Source organism: Micropterus dolomieu, linkage group LG11 (assembly GCF_021292245.1).
Source record: "Micropterus dolomieu isolate WLL.071019.BEF.003 ecotype Adirondacks linkage group LG11, ASM2129224v1, whole genome shotgun sequence".
Lineage (NCBI taxonomy): Eukaryota > Metazoa > Chordata > Actinopteri > Centrarchiformes > Centrarchidae > Micropterus > Micropterus dolomieu.
Window position 1 is genome coordinate 6,306,374 of NC_060160.1, and position 25,327 is coordinate 6,331,700.

A 25,327-nucleotide genomic window follows, 5' to 3' on the forward strand; every position below is an offset into this window, starting at 1 on the left:
TGTGTGTGTGTGTGTGTGTGTGTGTGTGTGTTTTGTATTAACAGGAGTGCCATCTCTCCCTTCAGCCCTTCTTCCATGAACCAAGAAGGGAACAATGAATAGTTTGTGTGAACGAACGTTTCCTTCTTGTGCACACACACACAAATATTTTTACGGGTTGTTATTCTAACCGCCACTGTCAACTGCATCAGTGCACCAATTCTCATACCATAAAATTTTCATTCTACTGAATGACACAGCACTCAGAAAAACAACTCCCTACTTGTGTCTTCTCTTTTCTCTCTTACCTGGTGCTTTCTCTTTATTTACAGGTGTGCTTTGTGAGTCTGTGTTGACAGATTTTTTTTATGAATAGGTACCAAGGAATGGTACAAAAGGAGCTGATTTTACTGGGGCATGGAGAGACCGGAAAGTTTCCTCATTTCTTACTCGTACCTGTCCCTGTTGTGTTTTGTTTGCAGGCTGGGAAGAAGCCGGTGCGAGCTGTGTTGTGGGTGTCGGCAGATGGTCTTCGTGTTGTAGACGACAAAACAAAGGTAATTTCCCTTCAGACCTCTATCACAGCCTTGGAAACACCTTGATCAAAGAGAGAGAGAGAGAGCTGCCAGAGGAAGTACACATGGCTTTAGTTAAGGTGGAAGCTGCTGAGCTCTCGCAATTAGTAATGATAGTGAAGTTGCTTTACTTCCCTCTTTGGAAACGTGTCCAAAGTGCACCTGCAGGTGTAGATATGAGTGAACAGTAAAGGTTATATTGACCCCTGCTGGAATAAACTGATACTACATTGAACTGTATTTAAGTTTTTCTTTAGAGCACCCACACACCTTTTAACCTTTTAAAGTGATAGTTCGGGGCTATATAGTCACTGTATCAACTGCAGTAGATGGCGGTCGGTGTGTCCCCAGTTTGTAGTAACAGAGTTGCACTGGCACAAAAGTTAAACAATGTACTGCTGTGGACAGGGTCATTTTAGCCACATAAAAAAGGCTTTACCTTGTTGTCAAACAGTCATTTCCTTTCGATCTACATTTTCTCAACCTTAGAACTTTCTTTTCTACGCATAAGATTTTTTTGGGACATGCTGACTGCCATCCTCTGCAGGTAATACAATGACTATGGATGAGTTCCTCAAATGGCTTCACAAATCCCAAACTATCCCTTTAAAGAGAAGTGGGTGCTGACTGTGTGATCATCAGCGCTGATGGTGTTTAATGTTTTCTGTGAGGTTGTTACTGACATGTGCACTCATAACTGCTTTATGAAATACAAAGATTCAAAAGAACAACAAAAAGAAAGAACGAAAGTACAATTAATTTTGTTAATTAATTTTAAGCTATTTACATTTGTTGGCCCTGCGATGGATTGGCGACCTGTCCAGGGTGTACCCCACCTTGTCAGCTGGGATTGGCTCCAGACCCGCGCGACCTGTACGCAGGATAAGCGCTTGACGATGGATGGATCTCTCTCGCTCTCGCTCTCGCTCTCTCTCTGGTTTGCTTCTGTGTATATGGACTTCTGTCCTTTATTATTTATTTACATTATTGGTAGTTTTTTAAATAATAATAATAATAAATGGAACATTTTTCAACAATGTTGATTTACCAAGAGAGTTGATACCAAGGTCTTCCAAGCCAGGAAAATTGTCTAAAATTTTATTCAGAAAACATTTAGGAATTTTGGATCTGAAACACACACAGATTTCATTTTTTGTTGTTGTTCTTTTGTGTTCTATTTTTTTTTTTTTTTGTATTTATTTTATTATCGTAGGAAAGAATAAAGTTTGATTTGGTCAGAGAGCATTATCGGGTGCAGACTAGTGCTTCTTGAGATGGTAGTAGTTCAGTCTTATTCGAGCACTCTTCACATTGAAGGGCTGTTCACTATGCAATCATTCACGACTCAACTCAAATGAGTGTCACTTAACTCTGACCATAGTTTTTAATGAGGCGAAAATGCTTTTTGCAGGACCTCATTCTGGATCAGACAATAGAGAAGGTGTCGTTCTGCGCTCCGGACCGTAACTTTGAGAGGGCGTTCTCTTACATCTGCAGGGACGGCACCACGCGACGCTGGATCTGCCATTGTTTTATGGCCATTAAAGACTCAGTAAGAACTCATTCTAATACTACAATACTATTTTATTGATTGATATTAATCTTAATTTAAATTGAACATTATGAAATCAAAACAAATGTTGAACTACATGTTTGAAGGCTGCTCATACTTCCAATTAAAATCTTAGTTGTCCTCTTTCAAAAGCCTCTGATCTTATACATTCTGCTGTGTATTATGTGTCATTTGAATCATGTAGTTTACATAGGTGTTTATGAATGCTTTTCCCATCTTTATGAAGTTTTTTATCACATGTTTAGAATAGAAAGTACATTAATTTAACTACATGATTTGGTCGGGGAGACCTTAATTGTTTGCATGGTCTCTTTCAGGGAGAGCGTCTCAGTCATGCTGTGGGTTGTGCATTCGCCGCCTGTCTGGAGCGAAAACAGAAACGGGAGAAGGAGTGTGGGGTCACAGCAACCTTTGACGCCAACAGAACCACTTTCACCCGTGAGGGCTCCTTTCGTGTTACCACGGCAACAGAGGCGGCAGAGCGGGAGGAAGTCATGAGGCAGTTACAGGATGCAAAAAAAGGTCTGAATATATATAGCCCGTCTAAATTTAAGTTCTTCCCTGACCTCGGAAATGGGTCGGTCTGTTCGACCTCCACACTAGCTAAAAATAGTCTTTTCATTTATACTCCCACTTTCAGCTAATGTTATTGCCTCATTTGTTCATTGTTGCTTCATTGCTTGAACCGTTGTCCTTCTCTAACAGCAGAGACAGATGTTGCTGGGAACTCTGCCACAAGTGTGACAAACTCCACTGCACACCAGACGGGAGGCTCACCATCCCCGTCCTCCTCCCCGCCTCTCTCTGTATCCGCCCTGGGACCTCAGGTGATACCACGCAGACACGCACCAGCCGATGTTATCGCCAGGCAGGGCTCCTTCAGAGGCTTCCCGGCCCTCAGTCAGAAGACTTCTCCCTTCAAACGACAGCTGTCACTACGCATGAACGAGCTGCCCTCCACCATGCAGCGCAAGTCTGACTTCCCCATGAAGAACACAGGTGAGTTTGGGAGTTTAACCTTTAAGCACAACTGCACCATCTGTATTTTCAAAGATCCATCCTAAAGATGAGAAGAAAATCAGTAACAAAGAAGGTCTTCTTCTTGTTTTTTTTTTCTTATTAATATAAATTTGTTGTTGCACAACTATTACATGAACAAATTCCCAGATGACTTTCTTCTAAGACAGTAATGTCTTTTATATTTCCTAATATTAACTGTTCTCTGGTGTTTCCCCTCCAGTCCCTGAGGTAGAAGGGGAAAGTGACAGCATCAGTTCACTGTGCACTCAGATCACCTCAGCTTTTAGTGGACCCCCAGAGGACCCATTCTCCTCAGCACCAATGCCCAAGCCAGCATCATCCCCACAGTCTCCTGTAGCGCCAGGTAACATCAAATAAACCTCGTCGTAAACCCTTAATATCTAACATGTGTACCTGTGCATTGGATATGTGGTTTGATTAAACAACAAAGTTTTAACTAGACAAATCTCATATTTTGGCTGCTCCGGTATTGATGCTGCATTCAATTTTACCTCGGAAGTCGTGGCTGGGAATGACTTCACAAACGAGTTGATTGCATTCTAGTACAACAACAGATTTAAGTAAAAAAAAACAGTACCAGTTGATAACAACGCATTTTGTGGTATTTTGCACAACAACACTGTGTGTACGACGGATTTAATGAGACACAAATAAGACAGAAGTGCGATGAACTGTATATTACCACAGCTTTCGCTACTTTTGATGCTCAGAGCAGCCATCCTGGATTTTGAGTTCGGGGTCAGTGAGGTTCTCCCTTCTATCTGAGTCGGAAATCTGACTAAAGGAGCGTTCTGGGTGAAAGCTTTGATTATTTGCTCTTAATTACTATCGAAGCTTCGAAGCTCAAAAAATGACATTCGTTTCGACATTTAGTTCTGTAGGAAGTAAATAGACTTCTAGTGATCATTGTGTGCCTAGAATGTGTGCCTGCCCACATTTCCTCATAACTACTTTTGTAACATTTATTTTATATGTGTGATTAACACTTGTTAAGATTGTTAATTAACTGCATGGTAATATTGTGCATGTCTAACATCTGTCTGATGTAGTGAACGGCACAGCTCCTGCCTTCTCTGTTGCTGCTGCTGCTACTGCTAACCCCCCAGTTCTACCCCCTGCTCTGCCTGCTCGAGACACTAACCCCTGGGCTAAGACCCCAGCAGGGATCCCTGCCTCAGCACAACCAGGTAAGCAGAGAAGCTAAATTCCCAAGTTCGCATGTCACAGGGTGCACTGAGAGTGTACTATTGATATGAAAAGAGGGACATTACAATGTAAGGTATTGTAAAAGTTGATGGTCATCCTATCCTTCATGTTTTTGAAGATGAGAACACAATAACTGAATGTCCATAAGATGTTGGTGACACCAAGTTCCTGTAGCTTCATTGTACATACACACATTGAAGTCAGAATTTCTTAAAGCAATTTGGGAAATAAGCTTTTTGGCTTGCTGGGGGGTAATTAGATATAAAGCTACAGCTCTGTCCAAAGATAACAAAATCAGTTTATCATTAAGAAGTAATCTGGCACATAATCCTCTGTAAAATGAATTAAACAAATGAAATATAATGTGTTTATAACTTACGTGAACTTTAGATGTGCCTGTGGGTGCGTTAGCCTCAAACAAAGCCAGGCTAGCTGTTTTCAGTCTTTATGTTAAGCTAGCTTCATATTTCACAGACAGATATGAGAGTGGTATCGATCTTCTCATTTAACTCCCTGCCAGAAAGCCGTTAAGCATATTTCCCAAAATGTCAAGCTATTCCGTTAAACAAGCAATGGCTTTGAACTGGGATGATGAATCTTTTACTTTTATTTGCAACTTGCATCCCCAGTCTTCATCAGTGTTTCTTTGTCTCACTGATAAACTGTGCCTGTTAGAGGCGTGTGCCTCTAAATTAAATGTTTGTTTGATATGTATTCACTCCCTTTTTTTGCCTTCCTGTGTATTTTCTGCCTACAGGGAGTAACTGGTCATCCCCTACTCCGGTGATAGTGGTCCCCCCTACATCCTCCCCAGTCATGCCTTCCCACAGACGCACACCATCAGAGGCAGACCGGTGGTTAGATGAAGTCACCAAGTCTGTCCGAGCCCCACAGCCTAATCCAATCTTGGCGGCTGCCACGCCTCCCACCCAGCCGTTCACCGCCCCTGTGCCGATGCCTGTGGCCTCTGTTCCCTCTGTTCCCCCGGTGGCCTTCATGTCCTCTCTACCCTCCACTGTGCCCATGTTACCCCCTCGCCAACCCGCCTTCCACCCTCAGGCTCCAGCCTCCTACCCGATGCCGAACGGGCTGCCGTTTCCTCAGCCCAGTGTCCCTGTGGTCGGCATCACTCCTTCACAGATGGTTGCTAATGTATTTGGCTCAGCCACGCAACCCCAGCCGTTCCCTGTCCCGGTCTCCACAACACATCAGCATGATGCCCAGGTTGTCAGCAACGCCAGTCCATTCATCAAACCCCCACAGTCCACAACAATGAACCCTGCTGCCCTCCAGCCATCCAACGGTAGTGTGACCTTTAACGGGGCAGACAGCTGGGCTGCTCAATCCCAACTCACTCCATCCTCCCCAGCCACCCAACCGCCCCCACAGCCTCAGCAAGATGCCTTTGAGGCCCAGTGGGCAGCCTTGGAGGGCCGCTCGCGCCAGCGCACCACACCCTCCCCAACAAATCCCTTCTCCACTGAGCTGCACAAGACCTTTGAGATCCAGCTCTGAAGACTGTGTTTGAGATTAGAAAGCACTGGACATTAAGGAGGCTGTTTTAGTTGAGGGAGCAGAAGGGTGATTGACTAAAGAAGAGAGAAGAATGTCCTCCTGTCTCTCCTCATCTCAGTTTCAGTGGACAAGCTCAGCAGGGCGAAAAGAACTGGGAGACAGTGGAGAGCAACAGGTGAATCAGCAGGGAGCAGAACTCTGCACAGCAGTGAAGGGAGAAAAAACAAAACAGGTTGCTGTTAACAAGGGTGCAGCTCCCCAAGCATTTCATTAGCGTTGTCTGTATTGTTCTGTTTGTGCTGTGGAGCGCAAGGTCGTTATTACCCTGTGGAATATCTGTGCCGCAACACACCCATCCCCCTGTCAGCCCTCTACCACCCGCCCCCACAGCCAGGTGTGGTGGCTCCAGTCCCCTGCCTAACTTTGCTCGGTCCAGCTCCCAGCGCCCCCTGTTGACAGAACGGGACATCCCTCACCTGGCAGAGGAACTGCAGCACTGAGAGAACTCAGCTTCCAGATGAGAAGTTCTCATTAAGAACTTCCCAATCAGAAGAATAAAGTCAGACAATGCCAAAATCTTTATTTTTATGCATTAAGTATATTTTAAATAGCTTTGGAATCTAACAGAAGAGTTGTAAGTAATCGTGCCAAAGGCACAGGCTAGCTACAATGAGACAAGTTCATGTTCGTGTATACAAGAAATGACCGTATATATTATACATAAATATATATATATATATATATATATATCTATAAAGAATCTATACTGTACACACAGCTCACAGCAGTGCTATGTTTTTTTTATGTGATGTAAAGAGATTTTGTGAAGGGACAGCTGCTTTACTTTTTTTGTTTGTTTTGTTTTATTTTTGAAGAAGAATCTCTTTATTTCTGTTTTACATCCTGTGATTGGATGTGAAGGATCTCACTGTAAATAAGGTATCATTGCAGCAACAATCAATGGTGGTGGTGCCCAACTGGTTGCCTCTCTTACTTGTGCTCAGTTTTAATAGTTTAGTACACATCAGTACTTAACATTTTACTTCTGTTTTTGTGTGGTAACGATCTTGTTTTTTATTTAACACAGTAGGATGTGTCATCTCCCGTTTCTCCAATTTTTTTTGTAAGTAGTTGATTTAAATTTTTTTATTTTGCACAAGCACTAAAGTAGATGATTTTGAGCTCACAGGTGACCTTGATCAACATGGGTTAGTCAGTTGTGGTGCTGCAGAGCTGAGAAGCTGCATGCTGACCTGCCCTGACCTCCATTAGCCTGCTGTGGTTCTGACGGTAGGCAGAAAACTACAGGGAGATAAAACTGTTTCATCTCTGACTGTCTGATTTCTCTCTGTCATGTTTTTATTTTTTAAATCAAACCTGTGAATATGATCTATTATCTGATCTATTTTTCCATTTTGTAATTATTTCATTACTTTATTCCACTCCTTTGGAGAAATGTTGAAGCTAAAAGGTTGAATAAATTGAAGGTGGTAGAGGAAAAAAAGTACTCTGTGTTTTGAATGTATACGTTTATTGAAATCACTGAATGAAAACAGGTACTATTCCTTCAGGTACAAGCTAGAGCACAAATAATTATTCCATTAAAAAATAATCTGCAACTATTTTTTATGTTTATCAAACAAAAATTAAAAACATGCGCTGGTTTCATCTTCTAAAATATATATTGTAAATTTTATCTCTTTGCATTTTGGACAGTTTGTCAGACAAAGGAAGCGATTTGAAGACATCCCCTTGGACTCTGAGAAACATTTATGGCCATTTTTAAATTTTCTTATTGTATTTCATAACTAAATGTTAATTGTGAAAATAATAGGTGAAAGTACACACAGCCGTAGTAAAAGCGCATGCTTAGTATACTTAAATACTAAAATATAGAATGAATACAAAGGAAAACAATGAATAGCAGAATGAAGGAAATATTTCAGCTGTGTAGACAGATTATTTTCTGTTGACGTCACGGTTTCTGGATACTTGTACAATACACATCGCTAACGCATGTAGGATGCAATTATATTAGACCTTTTTCAGACAAATGAGATTATAAAAACAAAAACAACAAATTTCCAAAGGACCACATGGTCTCTTGTGCGGATGCAGCTGTGGTTCTGTTGCGTTGGTCTTTTCTGTTGTTATTCCATCCATCCAACAGGGGGCGCTGGCTGGAGAGGGGCGCCCCGGTGCAGCAGCCTCGTTATAAATACAACGCAGAAGACATGGATCAGTTCAGTAAAGAAAAGCAAGAATACATGTGTGTGACATTAGCGTTGTGTTGGTTAGAAACTTAAAGGTAAGACTTAAACTTCACATATTAGTACATAAAAGTACTGCTCTGCTGTTACGCAGTAATGTATCCAGTTCAGCTCAAGGACGCCGGGCTGCACAAGCCGCAGAGGTAACGAGCTAGCAAGTTAACCGGCTAACCAGGTTAACTTTGCCTTGACGACACTAAACTAGCCAGAATAAGACAGAAACTGATAGCCGTCAAGCTTGCCTTTAAAATCTCAAAGTTTTATTTGAGGGGAAAAGGTAACCCGATTAAGTTTTTAACCCTGTTGTGCCACAGTAAACGGTCAACGCTAGCAGAAGTTGCCCTGCTGAAGCTAGCTGTGATTTGATAATAGCTTCAACGGTCGACTGACGGGACACACGAGAGCCTGGTGCTTTATATGTTGTCGTCTAAGTCGTATGAACCCTACAATGTAACTTTAGTCATGAAACGGCCAAGTATTCACTTCAACGAGCGCTGTTGTCAAGCTTTAGCCTTGAATGTGACGTGAATGTGGGGTTAGCTGCACGACCGTTAGCAAGCTATCTAACGTGACACAACTTGACCTGTGACCCATTAAATGCGTTGACCTCATTAGGAATACCTGCTCTGCAACTGTATAGTATAACGTTAGTCTGTCTGTGGACCACTAACACCCGGTCTTTTCTTTTAGTTAATCCTCTAGCCTTACAGAATCTGATAGATCATAGCTTTGGGTACATCCAGATCACAGCAACATATTTAATCACCTAAACGCAACAAAATTAATTATGCAATAGTGTGATAAAAATGCTAATTAACTCTGTCTTGTGTAACACAGCTGTCATTAGAGCGAATGCGCCCGAGGGTTTCTGTTCTTTTCCACGATAACCTGTTGTTAATGTTTTGATACAAAATCTGTTATTTTACACAACTCTGAATTTAAACTAGCGTACTGCCCCAATACTGACATATTTTTCCAGTTGTATACTATCAAACATAGATAAAGCTCGAATGTTACCGCTTGTTTATGAATAGGGGACCTGTGGTGTTGCCTTTTTGTTCCAGAGACATGCAGTGTCTGTCTAGATCACAGAAACAGAGCCAGGTTTACATGGGATCCCACTGACACAGGAAAGGTAAAACAAACCATAAGTTTTTGTATATATGGGGCATGATGATCTGGCAACTGAAGACCAACTAGGCTTGTGTGTTTTCTGGCTCTAGGTTTGCACTTTTCAGCCAGCTGAAGATAACTACAAGTCAACATGTCTCATCGAGGGCCTTTAACTGCTGTTATAACTACAGTATTAGGGGCAACCTTAGGAGGACTGCTCATATGGCATGTTTACAGAACGAAAGGGAAGAGGCTGCCTTCCACTCAGAAGGTGGCTGATCCTGTAGAAGATCCATGTCCTGTGGAAAAGGAGTTTACAGCCGTAGAGCATCAATACACCCAACCATCACATCTTCTGGAGAAAGAGGTCAAGGTTGTGGAGTGTCAGACCGCACAACTGCCCCCTTCTGTACAGATACCATCTTCTGAACAGCTGCTTGGGGTGAAACCAGTGATGGTGAGCTCTGAAGAGGAATGGCAGCAGCTGTGGCCACTGATGCAAAAGGAGCTGTCGGTCTTCCCTGTGCTGGGGCTTGACTGTGAATGGGTAAAGGCCAAAGGCGTAAGAAATACCTTTAGCGTGGTTTTTTTTAGATGAAGAGGAAAAATCCACCTTCAGCATTGTTCTGCGTTTGATTTTGTGTGCTCTATAAGGCCAGAGATAACCAGAAACACAAAAAATCCAGATATTCTCAGCTAATGAGGAATAGAGTAGAGCTGCAATGATTAATTGAACTATTAAACAAATTGTCAACTACTTTGTTAGGAAAAAGCAAACATCCTGATTCCTTCTTACATGTGAGCTTGGTTTTTTCCCACAGTTAATCAAATAATCTAAAGTCTCAAGTAATAAACAGAATAATCAAGAATAAAAACTATTGTCAGTTGCAGTCCTATTAAAAATCAGGTCAGGATCATCAATCACTTATTTTATAAACTAACATTTAATATCCATACAGGGTGGAAACATAGATTCAAGAGGAAGTCACACCAGTTTCTCCAGTGACCGTTACCTTTTATACCAGAAAGCAAAAGTAGATGCTGCCAAAAGCAAATTATGAACCTAAATTTCATCAACATCAAATATTACTATGTATACTAGTGAAAGATTATCAGAAGGGTGGAATTTTCCTTTTTAAGGAATCATTAACATTTCAAATTGCTTAAGTTTTTTTTCTGACCTGGCTGCTGTTTCCTGTTGCAGGTGTCTGTGAAAGGCCGAACCTCTGCGGTCTCCCTGTTGCAGATGGCCACGTATTCAGGTCTTTGTGTCCTGGTGAGACTGTTGGCGTTTCGCAGCAGCCAGCAGCCATTCCCTCTCAGTTTAATGGAAGTCCTCAGAGACCCACACATCTTGAAAGTTGGTGTCAGTTGCTATGAAGATGGCAAGCGTCTGACGCGTGACTACGGTCTGTCGCTGACATGTACGGTTGACCTGCGTTACCTTGCCTTAAGACAAAGGTATAGTCTAATTGTTGCTGTTTGATGCCGCAGAAGGCTTTTTGCTTTTGTTTGTTTATGTCAGCCACACTGATGTAAATTGCAAATTACCCTTTAAAATTCTGTCTCCATTTTCAGGCTAGCTACAGTGAATAATGGCCTGAGTCTGAAGTCTCTGGCAGCCGATCTGTTGAATATATCCTTAGACAAATCTCTGGAGCTGCGCTGCAGTGACTGGGAGGCAGATCAACTGACGCTGGAGCAGGTATTACAGCGCTTGTCATTTTTCATCTGCTTCAGTGAATAAACGGCAATCCAAGATGGTATGGTGCTGTGAAGTAGGGGGTGCTATTTTTGTTGTCCCTGGTTCTAGAAATTAAATTATTTTCTCCCAAGAGAACGATAGGTGGCTGAAAGAGTTCTTCTACGGCTCGATGTGCTCGAAACTGTCCTGGTTTCAATTCACTTTTATTTAAAAGTGCACCGTGCAGCATGATCCCAGTACACTTTATAATTAAAGAGTAAAGATGAACAAATACATAATACACTATTGTGTCCTGTCATAAAAAAGTCCAGGGTTATTAGTTTGTGTACATAAACACGTGAGGTGAGACATCTGATAACAGAACTTTAAATTGTAAGTTGCAGGTGGATGTAACTTATGCATTTTAAATTAACTGACTTTCAGATTCTGGCTCAATTTTGGAAACTTTCCGCAACAATGGCAATGACGAAGCATTTTCAAGTCACTGCTGCTCTGAGTGGCGCCTCTGAGAGTCATCCATGAAGCTGAGAGGAAAAAAACAGTTGAAACAATTAAAATTACATTATCTAGGAGAGTCGTTTTTATGTTGAGTAACATCAAGGACACTTACTACTTTGAAATGGGAATTCTGATTGGTGAAAATACTTAACGGAAGCAGCGGCTCCACCCATTTTGCTTCTTGATACTGTCCCTGTTTTCCTCTAAATGTTTATCTGTTCACTCTAGATGACGTATGCTGCCAGAGATGCCCAAGTTTCCATCGCCCTCTTCCTTCATGTCCTTGGCCTCCGCTCTGAAGCCAATTCTGCCTCCAGCGGGAGTTCCTACTCTGAGTTGGCTGCCCGCTGCCAGGGCCTGGTGGACATGCCCTTCAGGGGCCGAGGAGAGGGCGATGATAGGGCCTCTGACGGAGAGCGGAGGCGGCGGATGCGGAAACCCCCCAGTTATGAAAGTCCGGAGTCTGGAGATCAGCAAGTCCCAGACCCTCGAAAGAATAACAAGAGGAAACCGCTGGGTGTAGGCTATTCTGCCAGGTGAGGAAGAGGAACAGCTTGTTTCATAAGTGAATGTAAAAAGTTGTTGCAGAAACAAATCCAAAATCAACTTGTATAAAACACAAATTAAGTTGTAGAGACGTAAGGTTTTTGATTCAGCCACCTCTTGCTCTTTCTCCCTCTGTTACAGAAAGTCTCCCCTCTATGATAACTGCTTCCTCCATGCCCCAGATGGCCAGCCTCTGTGTACCTGCGACAAGAAGAAAGCCAAATGGTACCTAGATAAAGGAATAGGAGGTACACTGGAAAACACCCAACGTGTCGACATTAAAACACAATGTCAGAAAATCTTGATGCTATAACAAGCAAGTTTTTGCCTTTTGAAGTACCTCCTCATTCAGTGGGAAAATGGGCTTGTCTTATCTGCAGTGTTCAACTAACACCACATAGTAAAAGTACTGTGGAGCTCTACAAGTACGAAGGCATTCACATACCAATATACATTTAGTGTAGTTACGCAGTTCAGTTGGAAGAAAATAGACCTGGAGTATTAAAGGACACTTGGAGTCGATGCTACATGAAGTCACTTGCATTTAATAAAATAAATAAACTTATCTGTAAAGTCCGATTAACATCTAAGTAGTGTCTCACATGTTACGTACTTCTTACACTCCTCTCTCGCTATCTAGTAAGATTTTCTACATTTAAATCTCCAGAGATAGGATTTACATCATCTCTGTTTCTGACCCAGTGCTCCAGAGTGAAGATCCTTTTGTTGTGAGGCTGCTGTTTGAACCGTCAGGACGTCCCGACTCCCAGCAGGACTATTATCTCACTGCTAAGGAGAATCTCTGTGTTGTCTGCGGCAAAGCAGATTCCTACATCAGGTCTGACGTGTTTTTTATATTTTAATTCATCTGAAACTTGTTTTTGTTTTGTTTTTTCTGATAGCTGTCAAAGAAAATCTGTACTATTTCTATATTAGACTAGGGATGAAAGTTCCAATTTTTTTGTTTAGATTTTCAGTGATCAGATGTAGGTAGAAATTAGTTGCATGTAATTAAGTAACTTTTTGGGGTAAATTGTACTTGTCAGAGTAGTTTTAATACATGCACCATCACGGTATTATCCCAGGGCACCTGATACCGACACTTTGTCAGGCTTTCTCAAAACGTTTTTATCTGATGCCCTGGGATGAGACAGTGTTGGTGCAGCGGGTGAGCAGGCTACACTGAGCTGACAGAGATCATTGTCTGTTTGTGTTAATTTAAAATGTTTAATAATAAATAGCTACACACAGTATATCGTGCTTAAAAATTCTTGCTTGCTTTCTGCCTTAATGTAAATATTCAAGCTAACAGTGTAGAGATCTCTGCATTTAACTATCATGCTCGCTGGTTTAGCCTGATACAGACCAAATTATGAACACACAAAAAGAAAAACTTACTCTTATTTCATGTGGGTGTGACTGATAATGTTTCAAACACAGATGATCTGAGAACACACCTGTATAATAATATAATTTAATATACGGGACAACAAGATATCATTTATATTTTTAAATGATCTTTACTTATTGGAGCATTAACAAACTACAAAATATTGCATTAATATTATAATCACACTTGATGGATACACGCTGAGAATATTGTCCTGGTGTAAATGTGGCAGTTTATCTAATCAGGACTTTTGTATTCTCACTCAGGTTTGTATTTTGATGACCACTTTTACCTCCTACTTGAGTATTAGTTTTTGCAAAGTAACTGTACTTGAGTACAGTGTTGGTCTGCTCTACCCACCTCTGCCAGTGAAATAAAAAAAAGAGTTGTTAATCATCACATTTCAGAAGCTTGAACCAGCGCTTTTCTCTTTTTTTCTCTTCTTGATAAATTACTTAAAGGTCGTATTATGTAAATGATGATCCATATATTAACTGCACTTGACTAATTTTTTCAGGACTAAATCAGACAGTATATTGTGAAAGGCCTATTTGGTGTTGCGTATTCTTAACCAGAGAATTTCCGTTCCAGACAGCACTATAAAAACATTTTTAAACAAAAGAACTTAATACTAAGAAATGCTTTCTAAAGGTATATATTTAATAGAGTGACACTTAATTACAGTGACAGATCTGGTTAATTATTATTTACTTTGGTCCCACAGGAAAAACATTGTGCCACATGAGTACAGACGGCATTTTCCCAGTGAGATGAAGGACCACAACTCCCATGACATCCTGCTGCTCTGCACCAGTTGCCACGCCGCCTCCAATGTGCACGACAGCTTCTTGAAGCAGCAGCTAGCTGAAGAGTTCGTCGCCCCTCAGGGCTGCGAGGACGGAGTTCGCCTTCTGGAGGACTCGGACCGACGGCGGGTACGTTCGGCAGCTCGGGCTCTTCTCACCGCTGGGGAAGGACTGCCGGAGCAGCGACGAGAGGAGCTGCAGGCTTTGATCAAGAGCTTCCTTAACATGAACGAGGAGCAGGAGCTGACGGACGAGGCGCTGCAGCAGGCTGCAGGTTTGGAGACGAGGTGAGTTTCAGCCCAGGCTGTGTGATTTACAGATTTACACTTGAACAGGACAAAATCATTCTTTTGAGTTTCATTATATCAGTACCGTTATATGGTCCCACCTGAGTTTGAAACATTTCCTCACTTGAACCAGACTACTGTTTTTTTTTTTGTTTGTTTTTTTTTTTTATTTAGTTTTTTTTTAAAGATAATTATTGTTTGTTTTCAGCAGGATTTTTTAGTTTAAGCATGTGTGTCAGACGCCCTTGGTACCTGGTGCAGCACACGATCATTTTTGCCATTTTAAGTCCAAAAATCTGCAGATTTGTTGCTCCTTCGCCATCTTGATTATTGCGCAATACCTGGGAGCTGTGCCGGCCTTCTCTCGCCGCCTTCTACAGAGAGGAAACGTGCCTCTTTGGAACACAGTCTTTTTCGTCATTTTGTGGCTGACCCGTAAGGGGGTATGCATCTAGGCCAAATGGTTGAGTTACTCCTGATATGTTTTGGGTATGTTATTTAAGGTGGTTTTTCCTGGAAAAGGGTGGCTGTCCCCAACAGTATATATCAATGATGAGCTAATATCGGCCTGGTTTATTAGTAACACGATTTGAGTTTGACAATCATGTTCATCTACTGGGTTGCATGCAGGTATTTATTTTTTTGAAATATTTTTTTAAGAGCTATTTAAGTTTGTACAGAATCTACAATCTCCTAACTGTTCCTCTCTCCTCCCTGAAGGATTTTCAACGAGGCGTACGTGCCTCACGGTCTGAAGGTGGTGCGAGCCCATGCCGAGCAGGGCCTGCAGGGCCTGATGGACCTGGAGCGTCGCTGGAGGCAGCACTTCCTTACCACCATGCAGCCCAGCCACCTCCCTCCCCTCTGGTCCGTCGACCACAACCACAGCAAGTTCCTCCGCAAATACGGAGAGGACCTGCCCATCAAACTCAACTGACTGTCAGTCCCCACAAGGACCACAAGCAGGACCAGGACAGAAAGCTGACTTTTCTCATCTGCCGGTCAAGGTGCCGGTTGGATTTGAAACTTCCACAGTCACTGTCAGTTTTACAAGCCAAATTGCTTCTCTTTTTTTAGTGAGCGGATGAATGAACTCCTCTACCAGCCGGGACCCAAATGTTACCAGCATGTAGCGGCTGTTACGTTACCATTTACCACAAGGCCATGATGAGTGTGTGAGTGAATACACTCGATCTGCGAAGGACATTGGACGACGTTTCACTCTTTGTGGTGACACAGGTGCTGGTAAGACGTTGCTAGGCTGCCACCTGGATCCTGAATTAATTTGATCAGAGACGATATCCAGCATCGAATCTGAAAAACACTAACTCCACAATGCAATGGTGGATATATGACCACTTGTTTTAATCATGGTAAAAAAATATTGAATTATTTATGAAAAAAGTTAAAATATTGACATTTAAGAACTGATTTGTAGGAAGAAGGTGCACCTGCTCTTAATTTCCCCCTGAACACCCCCACTCCCCCCTTGCAGGCTAGCAGCTTTTACCTCAGTCAGTCTGAGAATAAATTACTTGCTTTGCAGAGAGAGGGTCATTTTTATATGCCCTTTAAATTTGGCACTCCCCACTGCTTTTGTTTTGTCTATTGTCTGTTTTAAGTCAATAGATGAAGTAGGAGTTTCCCAGAAGCATCTTGAAGTCAAATTTCCTTAAACTTTGGTCTGGTGTCTTTGGGCCTGAATGTATTCCATCTGTTTGTTTTTGCAGGGGAAGATCAATCCTAACCACAGTAAAGTTGGCTGGCTTAGTCAATCATTTTAAACTTCCAATGTTCATGTCCAGATGCTGATTCTCCCGACGGTTGGGACAACTCCATGGCTCATGTTTTAATGTGCCTCTTAATCCCCAAACCTGCCCGGAGACTTCACAGCATCAGGACATGACCTCCTTACTGTTTCACTATGACGTCGTTTTACAGAATTCAACCTACAGTCAAGAAAAGCTGCCAACTCTTGTGCTTTAGAAAATTACCTTAAAACTAAACCCCCCTTTGCAAGGCAGATTTATCTTTTGAGCGTGAATTTATTTACAATACAGCTGCTTTTGTCTTTTCGTAATTTCTTGGATGAAAGGCCTAAAGCTGCTTTTGTTTTCCTAAATTGTGAATGATGCACAAAATAAAAGTCATGTTTATATACATTTTCTGTCACTTGTTTTGTTGGCATACACACTTCTTCACATACAGCCCCCCCCCCATTTTAAAAAGACACAAGCACATTGAGGTTTTTTATTTTTATTTCTTACAAAATCACAGTTTAATAAATAGTCTGTAAAAATGAGTACAAAAGCGGTTTTCTTAACATTTCATATATGAATCACTCATGACTTTCAGGTCAAAGGAGTCTTCAGTTGGATTTTTTTTTTTTTGTCAGGAATGACATTTTTTTTTTACAATCTAGTTTTGCTGAATTAAGGCCTCTTGATTTTGGCATCAGAACAATCTGTCAGTCAAATGTTTTGTATCTGAAGTTGAATTAGTGTAGAGTTATGAGCTCCCCTGGTTTCACAGTTCAGTCAGGAAAAAAAATAAACAAATACAAAAATACCAAAATGGCTCAACATGCAGATGTCTTAAAATGCTGAGAAAACTAAGCATGTGTCAAATGGTCAGTGTTTGACACTGCAGACATAATGCAACAATAACAGTGGCACATGAGGCTGCTTCATTCAAAGGGATTCCACCAAAGGTGACTTGAGAATTTATTTTTCTTTTCATCTTGAGCATTAAAGAGGAGAAAGATACGGGCAAACATTGGGAAATACTTTATTAAAAATAAAAACATTTTGGTGGAATTCCCTTTTAAGAAGTTTAGAGTGACATGGAGTGCAATCCTGTGTTATGAAAGACACTCTGACATCTTTACTGCATTACAGTGAATCCTCTTGAGGGCGGAAACACACCTGGAGATTTAATGTTTTTATGCTCATTTATTTTGGGACTGTTGAAGGAATAATTAGGGAAATAAGCAGATTCTTTCTTGCAGATAGGAAAAAGATTAATAACGTTACCGCAAACTCTCTAAAGGTAATAAAATCCACCTACCACCTCACTAATTAACAGTTATATCTACTTAGATTAATATGTACAAAAAACAAAGTCTGTGCCAGACTATTTCTGTCTGGTTGTCGCTGTGCGGTTACCAGGCAATCGGAAACTGCAATAACTGAATTATTAGGCCACTTGGGGGCAGCATAAAACGAACTTGTTAGCAAACATTCAGCAGTTACAGATGTCTACCAACTCCTGAGGGAAATAGCTGGCTCTGTAGCTGCTAAATGCTCCACTACGTCCACCAGCTAGTTGCCAGCTGAATCTGTCTGCTGTTTGGTGCTGAGCGGGTAGTGAACAGTAGGTTTTTTTAGAGCTTTGTCTCTGAAAACAGCTGCCTAATCTGGCTGAAAAACTACACTATGAGAGTGAACCAAACAGTAATTGCGGCTGGAAAGAAACCATGAGCAGAAACTTGCTCTAAAGCGCAGCGTAACTGCAGATTCAGGTTATGAGCCTCTGTAGTTTGAACTCTAAGAACGACCCCTTTCTCATTATCACATAATGATTTGAAACATTAAAAAATATCGATTGACATTTTAAGGAAGTTGCTTCTCCTGGCCAAGAAATAATTCAGAACACAATTCCACATAAAACAGTATCACGTGAACTTTAGAGGTACTGGTAGGTGGATTTTGTTACCTTTGGACAGAGCCAAGCTAGCTCTTTCTGTTTCCAGTATGCTAAGCTAAGCTGTCACTTTGTATTTAGCATACAGACACACAAGTGGTATCAAAGTGTATTTAAGAATAGAATATCCAACTAGTCCTTTATGAATCCTCCAGTGTGTGTCCACTCCATACTACTGCAGAGGATGGCAACATTACATTACTGCATATTATTAACTCCTTTTGTTTATTCCAACAAAAGACAATTTTACATTTAAAAAAAAATGACAATGCAACTCAAGAAATGAGAAGGCCTGTTTGATTTAGCCCCAAATCTCTGGAAGATTTTTTTTTTTCTCTTTTTTGAAGGGACAGGTTACTTTCACATTTCAGAACACCAGATGTTACAGTATTTAAAACATCACATTAATTATCTTTTCTTTGCAGATTCCATTTCCCATAAAGGTACACTGAATTGACAATAAGGCATATTCTAAACATTTCCAATTCGCAAGTCAAACCGTGACCCCTAAAAGTATCTCCAAAAGCTAAATTTTGAAGCGCATTTTCAATTTATATTACAAAAAGACATTTTGCAGCGTTAACATTTTGACCTTCAAGTTAAAAACCCTTCTACAAAGAATATTTTCCACATGTTTTATGAGGGAGAGCTGTCACAGTCGATGCAAATGACCTCATCTCCCTCGCGTATGTTCATATGAACAGAAGTCACATTTTCACACAAACAGATAAGATTGTCACATTAACATAAGATGCTGCAAAAAATCATATTGCTTCACAATGGCTGCGTAAAAATAATATCTCCGGCTTAACACAGCGGGCTTCAAACAAATAATTTAATAAATTAAAAGAATTGTAAACGTGAAAGCGGATGATTCCTCTAGCTTTTGGTCAAAGGCTGTTTGATGATGCAGAGAGGCTCAAGCTCTGTACAGTGTGTCATGGAAAACAACCGCAGTTTTGGTGTTTTTCTTTCCCAAACTGGACAATTGCATGATCATTTATGCCGTTTAGTGACCCTCAAACCCTTGAAACGTGTTTGAAACACAATTCCTAAACTACACGGGCTTTGCTGGCAAAATCTCTCATCTGAAAAACAATCTTTGTTTTCATTCAACGGTAGACAAAAACCTCCCCCTTCCTCCTCCTCCTCCTCCTCACTGCACCACCACTGCTCCTATCAACCCTAACTCATTATTGCTTGCATGTTAATACATAAAGTTTGGGAACCATTCTTGTCTCTGAAAGCTAGAAATATTTCACATCAGATTCCAGAATGAATGACAACAAGGGCCCAAAAAAACCCCACGACTGCCTAATTTTTTTTGTGTTCCCCTCGGGTTCTTTAGCAAGGACAGACTCCAGTTTTAGGGAAGAGACACAACATGGACGTTTGCTGGTGTATTCAGGATGTAGCAAGTCACAAATTCTTTGGAGGTTTCATTCGATAAGCCGAGATGATGGAGCCTGCGGGGGTTTTATGTACCGTCCCATCGCAGGATGCAATGTTTTCACACACACACACACTCTCTTAAGATCCACACAAACTAATCCAAATAAAGACACACACACACACACACAAACACTCGTCACACACTCACTGCCTTTCTCAATGCAACTCATTTGAAAACACAATTGGCACAGATTACCAAAATAAATACCCTGGAAGCTTGGCACTATGCAAAAGAAACTTCACATATTTGAAAGAAATCTTATAAAAAACTATTGAATAATCTCAGTCTACGCCACGTGTTCGTTATCCTCACTATTACTTATATACTATATGCTGATGAAGGTTACACCAGTGTCGTAAACCTCTGAATGACTTAACTACCACTGAAACAATATAGCTCCTATTCAAATAGATTTTTTTTCCACAAACGTATACATCAAAATGAAGTATCTAACATCTATCAGACTATAGATAGTGCTGTTGTCTGGTATGCATCTCTTTATAGTGCCTCTCCCCCCCCCCCTTCCTTCTTTCAAACAAACAATCAGTTCCTAAAAAGTAATCTCTGGAACCCAGAAATTAAATCTCTTCTAGTTCTGGGAACAGATAAGAAGTTAAGTTCACCAGACAGATGTTGCTGTATCTGTGTGGACGTCTGCCAGGGCAGATTACCTCACAGGTGTCCCTCCAGGATGCTGGTGACAGCCTGGTCCAGTGAAGGGCCTGACGTGGCCCTGGTCTGGGCCGCCGAGGGGCCCTGCAGACGCTGAAGCTCCAGGATGCTGTCGATGGCACTCTGTAGATGTTCACTGAGCATGTTGTCCTCTGGGAGGGGAGGAGGCGGCGGGCTGAACCGCTGCTCCGGCCGAGGCGACGCATCCAACCTGTAGCATTTCAGTTTTGGGGCGCTGACATCTCTGGGAGGCAACTCGAAGCAACCAGCCTGTTGCTCTGGCATAGAAAAAGGATTTGGGGCTTTTATCTTGGAATCGGGTGCTGTCTGTGGGACATCCGCTGCAGTGTTACAAGGAAGACCTCCGTTGCAGATCTCCGCGTCATGCTGAGGACCCTGGGGTGCTCCGTTGGGTGCCTGAGAGTGGTGTTCGTTCACAGCTCCGCCGCCGTTGGTCAGCTGCCCCCTGTGGTCCCTCTTGAGTCCCGGGTCACAGGCAGAGTTGTGAACCACTTTACGGGAGCCAGACTCCTGCTTGATGGTGAGCCTGAGAGCCCCACGGGAGCTGGAGCGGTACGTCTTGAGTCCCGGGGGCCGGTCGGACAGTCTGGTCCAGGCTGGTGGAGAGGAGGGGCTGCCAGAGGAGTAGTGTTGGGAGGGACCGGAGGAGTGGGCGCCATGGGGCGAAGACGCTGATGTAGCCAAGGCCATCATAAATGACTCTGGAATAAAGAAAAATGAGCAGAAGATTAAACAACATCGCTTATTGTGATTTTCTAAAAGCCGCAGAGCCGTCATCATTACAAACACACGTTTTTTAAATATCAGTCACTAAGACTTCTGCCCTGACCCTGAAACGTAATAATGTTTCAGTCTGACTGGAGTATAGAATAAATAAGAAGAAAGTTATTAAGAGTATTCATGCATACTGAACAGAAGTATGGCCCTAAATCATAAGTTACATCTTGCATATGTAGAAGCTGAAGATGTTTAGTTGCACAGTTGAGAACTGGTATTCTTCTTCTGGCTATTCTGAGCTGTGGGATTTAGGTTCGGCTCAACAAAACCCAGAAATATTCTGCTGGTGAGATGATCAAAACTTCGAACGTTCAGTCTTGAAGTGTTTAAGTTTGTTAACTTTGTCTAAAAAGCCTTCCATCACATTCAAATAGGTTGAAATGTACAGTCTATGCACTATTCTGCATCTGGTTCATATAAATTAGTGGTGATGCAAAAGATGTTTTGTAAGCCTGGGAATTTTTGCATGCATGACAAAATTAAAAATTTAAAAATTAAAACAATGGCATGAAAATAAATGTAATTTGTGCAGCATTTGAAAATAATGTCACTGTGGATAATCCGCATCTCTGTCAACAGTATACTGTATATCATGACCACATTATATTATTGGGGTTACTTTCTATCCATGAAATATTCCCTATGAATGAATATATATTGCTTTGTAAATTCCAGCCATAATCTCCAAAGTTATTAGATATGCCAGGCTGGATTGCAGGGAAGATAAAAGCTCAAATCTCTTTGTTGGCAAGTGTATCACCTACATCCTGCTGTGGATGAGGATGAACTTACTTCTATACTTATTCTCACAGAGTCTGGTCATGTTCTTTTAGCTGTCAAATCCAATCATTTTTCCAACAAAAATACTATATTTGTCTGAATAAGTAACATCTGTTCAGGGACTATAGATAAAAAACACATTGACACCAAAGTCTATTAATGTGCACTGTTCCTTCATAAGTCCCAGCAGCCAAGCCTGACATTTAACAGTTTTCAAGAGCTTCCTTCCCCCGTTTCCAACTTTTTAATTAACATAACAACCCTGCTTTAATTTGCTCTTAACCTCTCACATGTAATTTTTTCGTCAGAGTCTTTCTCAGCACGACCCTGCTCCACATTTACACAGCTTAATTACACATTCACACCTGGGAGCTGCTCCGGAGCAAATATGGAGGTTAAGTGTCGCGCTCTGAGGCACAGTGAAATTAGTTTGTGAGAAGAAAAAAAAAAAATGAGTGTCACTAATTGACTTTTTTACGTCCATATTTCCAGTCCCAGTCTTGGGATTTGAAATAGCATCTTTCTTGACAAAAAACCCCAAAACAGACAGGATGCCACTCACATGTATGTACACACACACACACGTCTAATAAAGTATGTGGTGATTATGGTTTCCTGCTGGGACACTGACCTGGGTCCCTGCGGACTCTCCGTCTGTCCTCCGCTAAAGCGCATCGTTCAGCCTGGAGGAAGAGGCGCTCCAGCATCACCATCTCTGCTGACGGACTCTCCTGCTGTGGAAACCAGTTTATATCCCATCACACACACACACACACATCTCCATCTGTCTGCTGCAAACAGCCCTGAGGAGATGACTCTGTTAAATCTTTGTGTTTGGTTCATTTAACTGTCTCGCTCCCCACTTACAGATGAATGAGGTCTTATAAACAAAAGATGCATTGTCTCAAAAGTAGCTAATTTTCTGAACAGTCACAGTGGACTAGTCCTCCTTCGTGATACATTATCATTAATTTACTAATTACAAAGCGTATATTTGTACAAGAAAGTAGACAAAACTGTCTGAATGGACTCAACTGAAAGTTAATTAATATCCTAACACAGTTTGGATGTGGAAGTGATACAAGATACATATTATACATATATTTTACATACAGGTACAGAGAAAGAAGGCAGTGTATTGTGGTTTACCTGGGCTTCTCTAACCAGTAGCTGCCTGTATTTGTTGACCATGTCCTTGGTGCGTTTCAGCAGGAAACCGGACACAGTGTCAAACTCCTGGTCCACTGTGAGAAAAGAAACATTATAGTCAGATTAACTGTTAATGGACTGGAATGGGATCAGAAGAGTTAACAGAGCTGTTGTTTTCCATCAAGAGGTAGAGTGTGTATAGTTTTATAGCAACAAACATAATAAGTCAAAAAGCAATTTTTCAAGCAAAAATACAAAACATTTCCCTGGTTCCAGCTTCTTAAATGTGAGGATTTGCAGCTTTTCTCTATCACGCTTTAGGAAATTTTGAGGATTTTTTTCATGATTTATTGAGAAACTAATTAGCAGATTTATAGCTAACAAAAATAATAGTTTGATTCTTATATTTTGGCATTGATCTTTGCGTTTGACTATTTCCTGTAGACATTAAAAGTCGACAGGATTTTATTTTTGGCCAGATAGGGCTCTGAAACATATTGAAGACAGGACACTCTTTCTTGAACACAGATTTACATTAAACATAATCATTTACAGTTTACTTCAGTGCAAAATGTTGCATTAGAGTATATTCAGGGTAACATCTTTCAATAGACAACACTGATTAATTACATAATAACTAATATCATAGTCATAGTCAAGTCAAGAGGCACTGTTTCTTTTTCCTCACCTACTGAAGGCGACCCAGGTTGATTGTTGTTGCCCCCACTGTGTAACGCTTTCCTTTTGTAAGTAAGTTAGTTAAGTCATGTTATTCGGGTGTTATTTTAAGAAGAAGTGTTTAGTTAGGTTTCTTTCATTTCATTTATTGTTGCACAACCACTTTGTCCTATTCCCCCCACATTTTTTTGCCCATGTAAGTATTGTAAATAGCCAAATAAATAACACCTAATTCACCCATTACTAAGTGTTCACTATTCAGTCTCCAGTTCTCCTCATCCACCTTGATAATGTAATGGTATCATATGTATCTGACTGACACCAATTTTTATTTAAAAGCTAAATATATGTATGCTGTCACACCCAGGTTAAAATAGTTGTCCTTAATTTATATCTAAGTTGCATTGTATGTGTTCTTATATGATACACTAAGCGGCCGTCACTTTTTAAAAATAAAATAAAATAATTATAATATTTAATAATTTAATACAGAAGATAGTTCATTTTGGATCTTTAGTTGAATTTAAGGAAAAGTATATAGTATAATAATAACTCCAATTAAACGGAGAGTCCCTTGTCAAATAAGTTGAGATCCCAACGCTCTTACTATCAGGTCACAACACACAACAGTGAGTGAGAAAAGGGAAGTGCAACATACTTCCATCTGCAAAACACAGAGCTTAACAATGCTATAAGCAATATAATGTATGAAAAAATATGAGTCATTGGGAGAGAAGGGTCAGCAAGGGGAAATGTAATGGCCAAATAAGGACATCTCTGGCCCAACTGAATTTAAGGATGAACAAGCTATGTGACAGTAGTCACATGGACAGGATAAGGGTGGTGGCTGATATGACAAAGAAATCAGCCACGGAATAGGATATATAAAGAGAAGCCAGAAAGAGATCGGGGTTATTCCTCGGCGGATCTCAAGAGGCATCGGACTCGGAGCAAGACCATCACCGCACCGGACCAAGAGCCCAAGACAAGAGATGGGGATTTGAACAGCAATCAACTAGGGAACGCTTCAGAGATTTCTTCAGCAAAGTTTCATCAGATCATGCCACGGAGGATAACCATAATAGCCAATACAACTGAAGAATCATCGGACTCGGAAGATTTTCTCCTTTTCAACTGCGACGAAGACTGAAGATTTTTGAAGACAATTTGAGGGCTTTGGACAAAGCCTCAGGTTTCCACCAGAGTCATCAGCCCAGCAGAAGAGGGAAAGAACTCCTTGGCCAGGACAACTCCTTCCCCTCCCTTTCTCTCCAAAAAGAAGATAACCAAAAACACTCAAGCTCAGCTATTCGTATCAGGTTTTGAATTTTAACAGTTTTATTATTTTTACTCAATTTTAACCAATTTCAGTTGTATGCTTGCCCTTGCTAACTTTATGCAATAAAATATATAATCACTGCATTTAAAGAACGATAGTCGACATTGAAGTTATTTCCTCACTAAGGTAGTAATCAATTAGGTAAAGTGTGTTTAACATCTTTGAGGTTCTTATAGGTTGCTCTAGCCACTGAAATTAACTTATCCTTGGGGCCTATTTTCCTGGCCACTAAATACCAACCTGGCAACCATA

General features: G+C 41.1%; 3 protein-coding genes across 10 annotated transcripts in view; 2 read left to right on the plus strand and 1 right to left on the minus strand.

The window, feature by feature from the left end:
- Positions 1-7,396, plus strand: part of numb (NUMB endocytic adaptor protein) — a 43,153-nt gene extending 35,757 nt beyond the window's left edge. For 2 of the 6 annotated variants that reach the window (XM_046062240.1, XM_046062242.1), the window contains 7 exons: positions 462-536; positions 1,966-2,106; positions 2,445-2,649; positions 2,833-3,126; positions 3,368-3,511; positions 4,218-4,355; positions 5,132-7,396. In XM_046062240.1, the coding sequence (XP_045918196.1) occupies positions 462-536; positions 1,966-2,106; positions 2,445-2,649; positions 2,833-3,126; positions 3,368-3,511; positions 4,218-4,355; positions 5,132-5,889 (1,755 nt within the window). In that variant the 3' untranslated portion in view covers positions 5,890-7,396. The remainder of the gene's footprint in view (positions 1-461; positions 537-1,965; positions 2,107-2,444; positions 2,650-2,832; positions 3,127-3,367; positions 3,512-4,217; positions 4,356-5,131) is intronic. The other 4 variants (XM_046062239.1, XM_046062241.1, XM_046062243.1 and 1 more) reach the window with 2 other exon arrangements.
- A 686-nt stretch (positions 7,397-8,082) lies between these two features.
- Positions 8,083-16,666, plus strand: exd2 (exonuclease 3'-5' domain containing 2). Of its 3 annotated transcripts, none has more exons than XM_046062248.1 (10): positions 8,083-8,197; positions 9,224-9,294; positions 9,383-9,834; positions 10,477-10,733; positions 10,851-10,977; positions 11,704-12,011; positions 12,163-12,269; positions 12,724-12,859; positions 14,136-14,504; positions 15,225-16,666. In XM_046062248.1, the coding sequence occupies exons 3-10, from the start codon at positions 9,424-9,426 to the stop codon at positions 15,439-15,441; spliced, it is 1,932 nt and encodes a 643-aa protein (XP_045918204.1). In that variant the 5' UTR covers positions 8,083-8,197; positions 9,224-9,294; positions 9,383-9,423; the 3' UTR covers positions 15,442-16,666. The 3 variants fall into 3 exon arrangements, with proteins under 3 accessions (XP_045918204.1, XP_045918206.1, XP_045918205.1); XM_046062250.1 differs by having other exon boundaries at positions 8,110-8,197; positions 9,383-9,819; XM_046062249.1 differs by having other exon boundaries at positions 8,191-8,302.
- Positions 16,667-16,744: 78 nt separating this feature from the next.
- Positions 16,745-25,327, minus strand: part of si:ch211-168d23.3 (BRD4-interacting chromatin-remodeling complex-associated protein) — a 20,260-nt gene continuing 11,677 nt past the window's right edge. The window contains exons 12-14 of the mRNA XM_046062247.1: positions 23,059-23,153; positions 22,541-22,643; positions 16,745-21,053 (exon numbers count right to left, since the gene is read on the minus strand). Of these exons, the coding sequence (XP_045918203.1) occupies positions 20,332-21,053; positions 22,541-22,643; positions 23,059-23,153 (920 nt within the window). The 3' untranslated portion in view covers positions 16,745-20,331. The remainder of the gene's footprint in view (positions 21,054-22,540; positions 22,644-23,058; positions 23,154-25,327) is intronic.

Coding starts and splice junctions, on each gene's coding strand:
- exd2 (XM_046062248.1), top strand. CDS start 9,424: ATGTCTCATCGAGGGCCTTTAACTGCTGTTATAACTACAGTATTAGGG. Junction 12,012..12,162: donor GGTGTAGGCTATTCTGCCAG/GTGAGGAAGAGG, acceptor CCTCTGTTACAG/AAAGTCTCCCCTCTATGATA. Junction 14,505..15,224: donor GCTGCAGGTTTGGAGACGAG/GTGAGTTTCAGC, acceptor TCCTCCCTGAAG/GATTTTCAACGAGGCGTACG.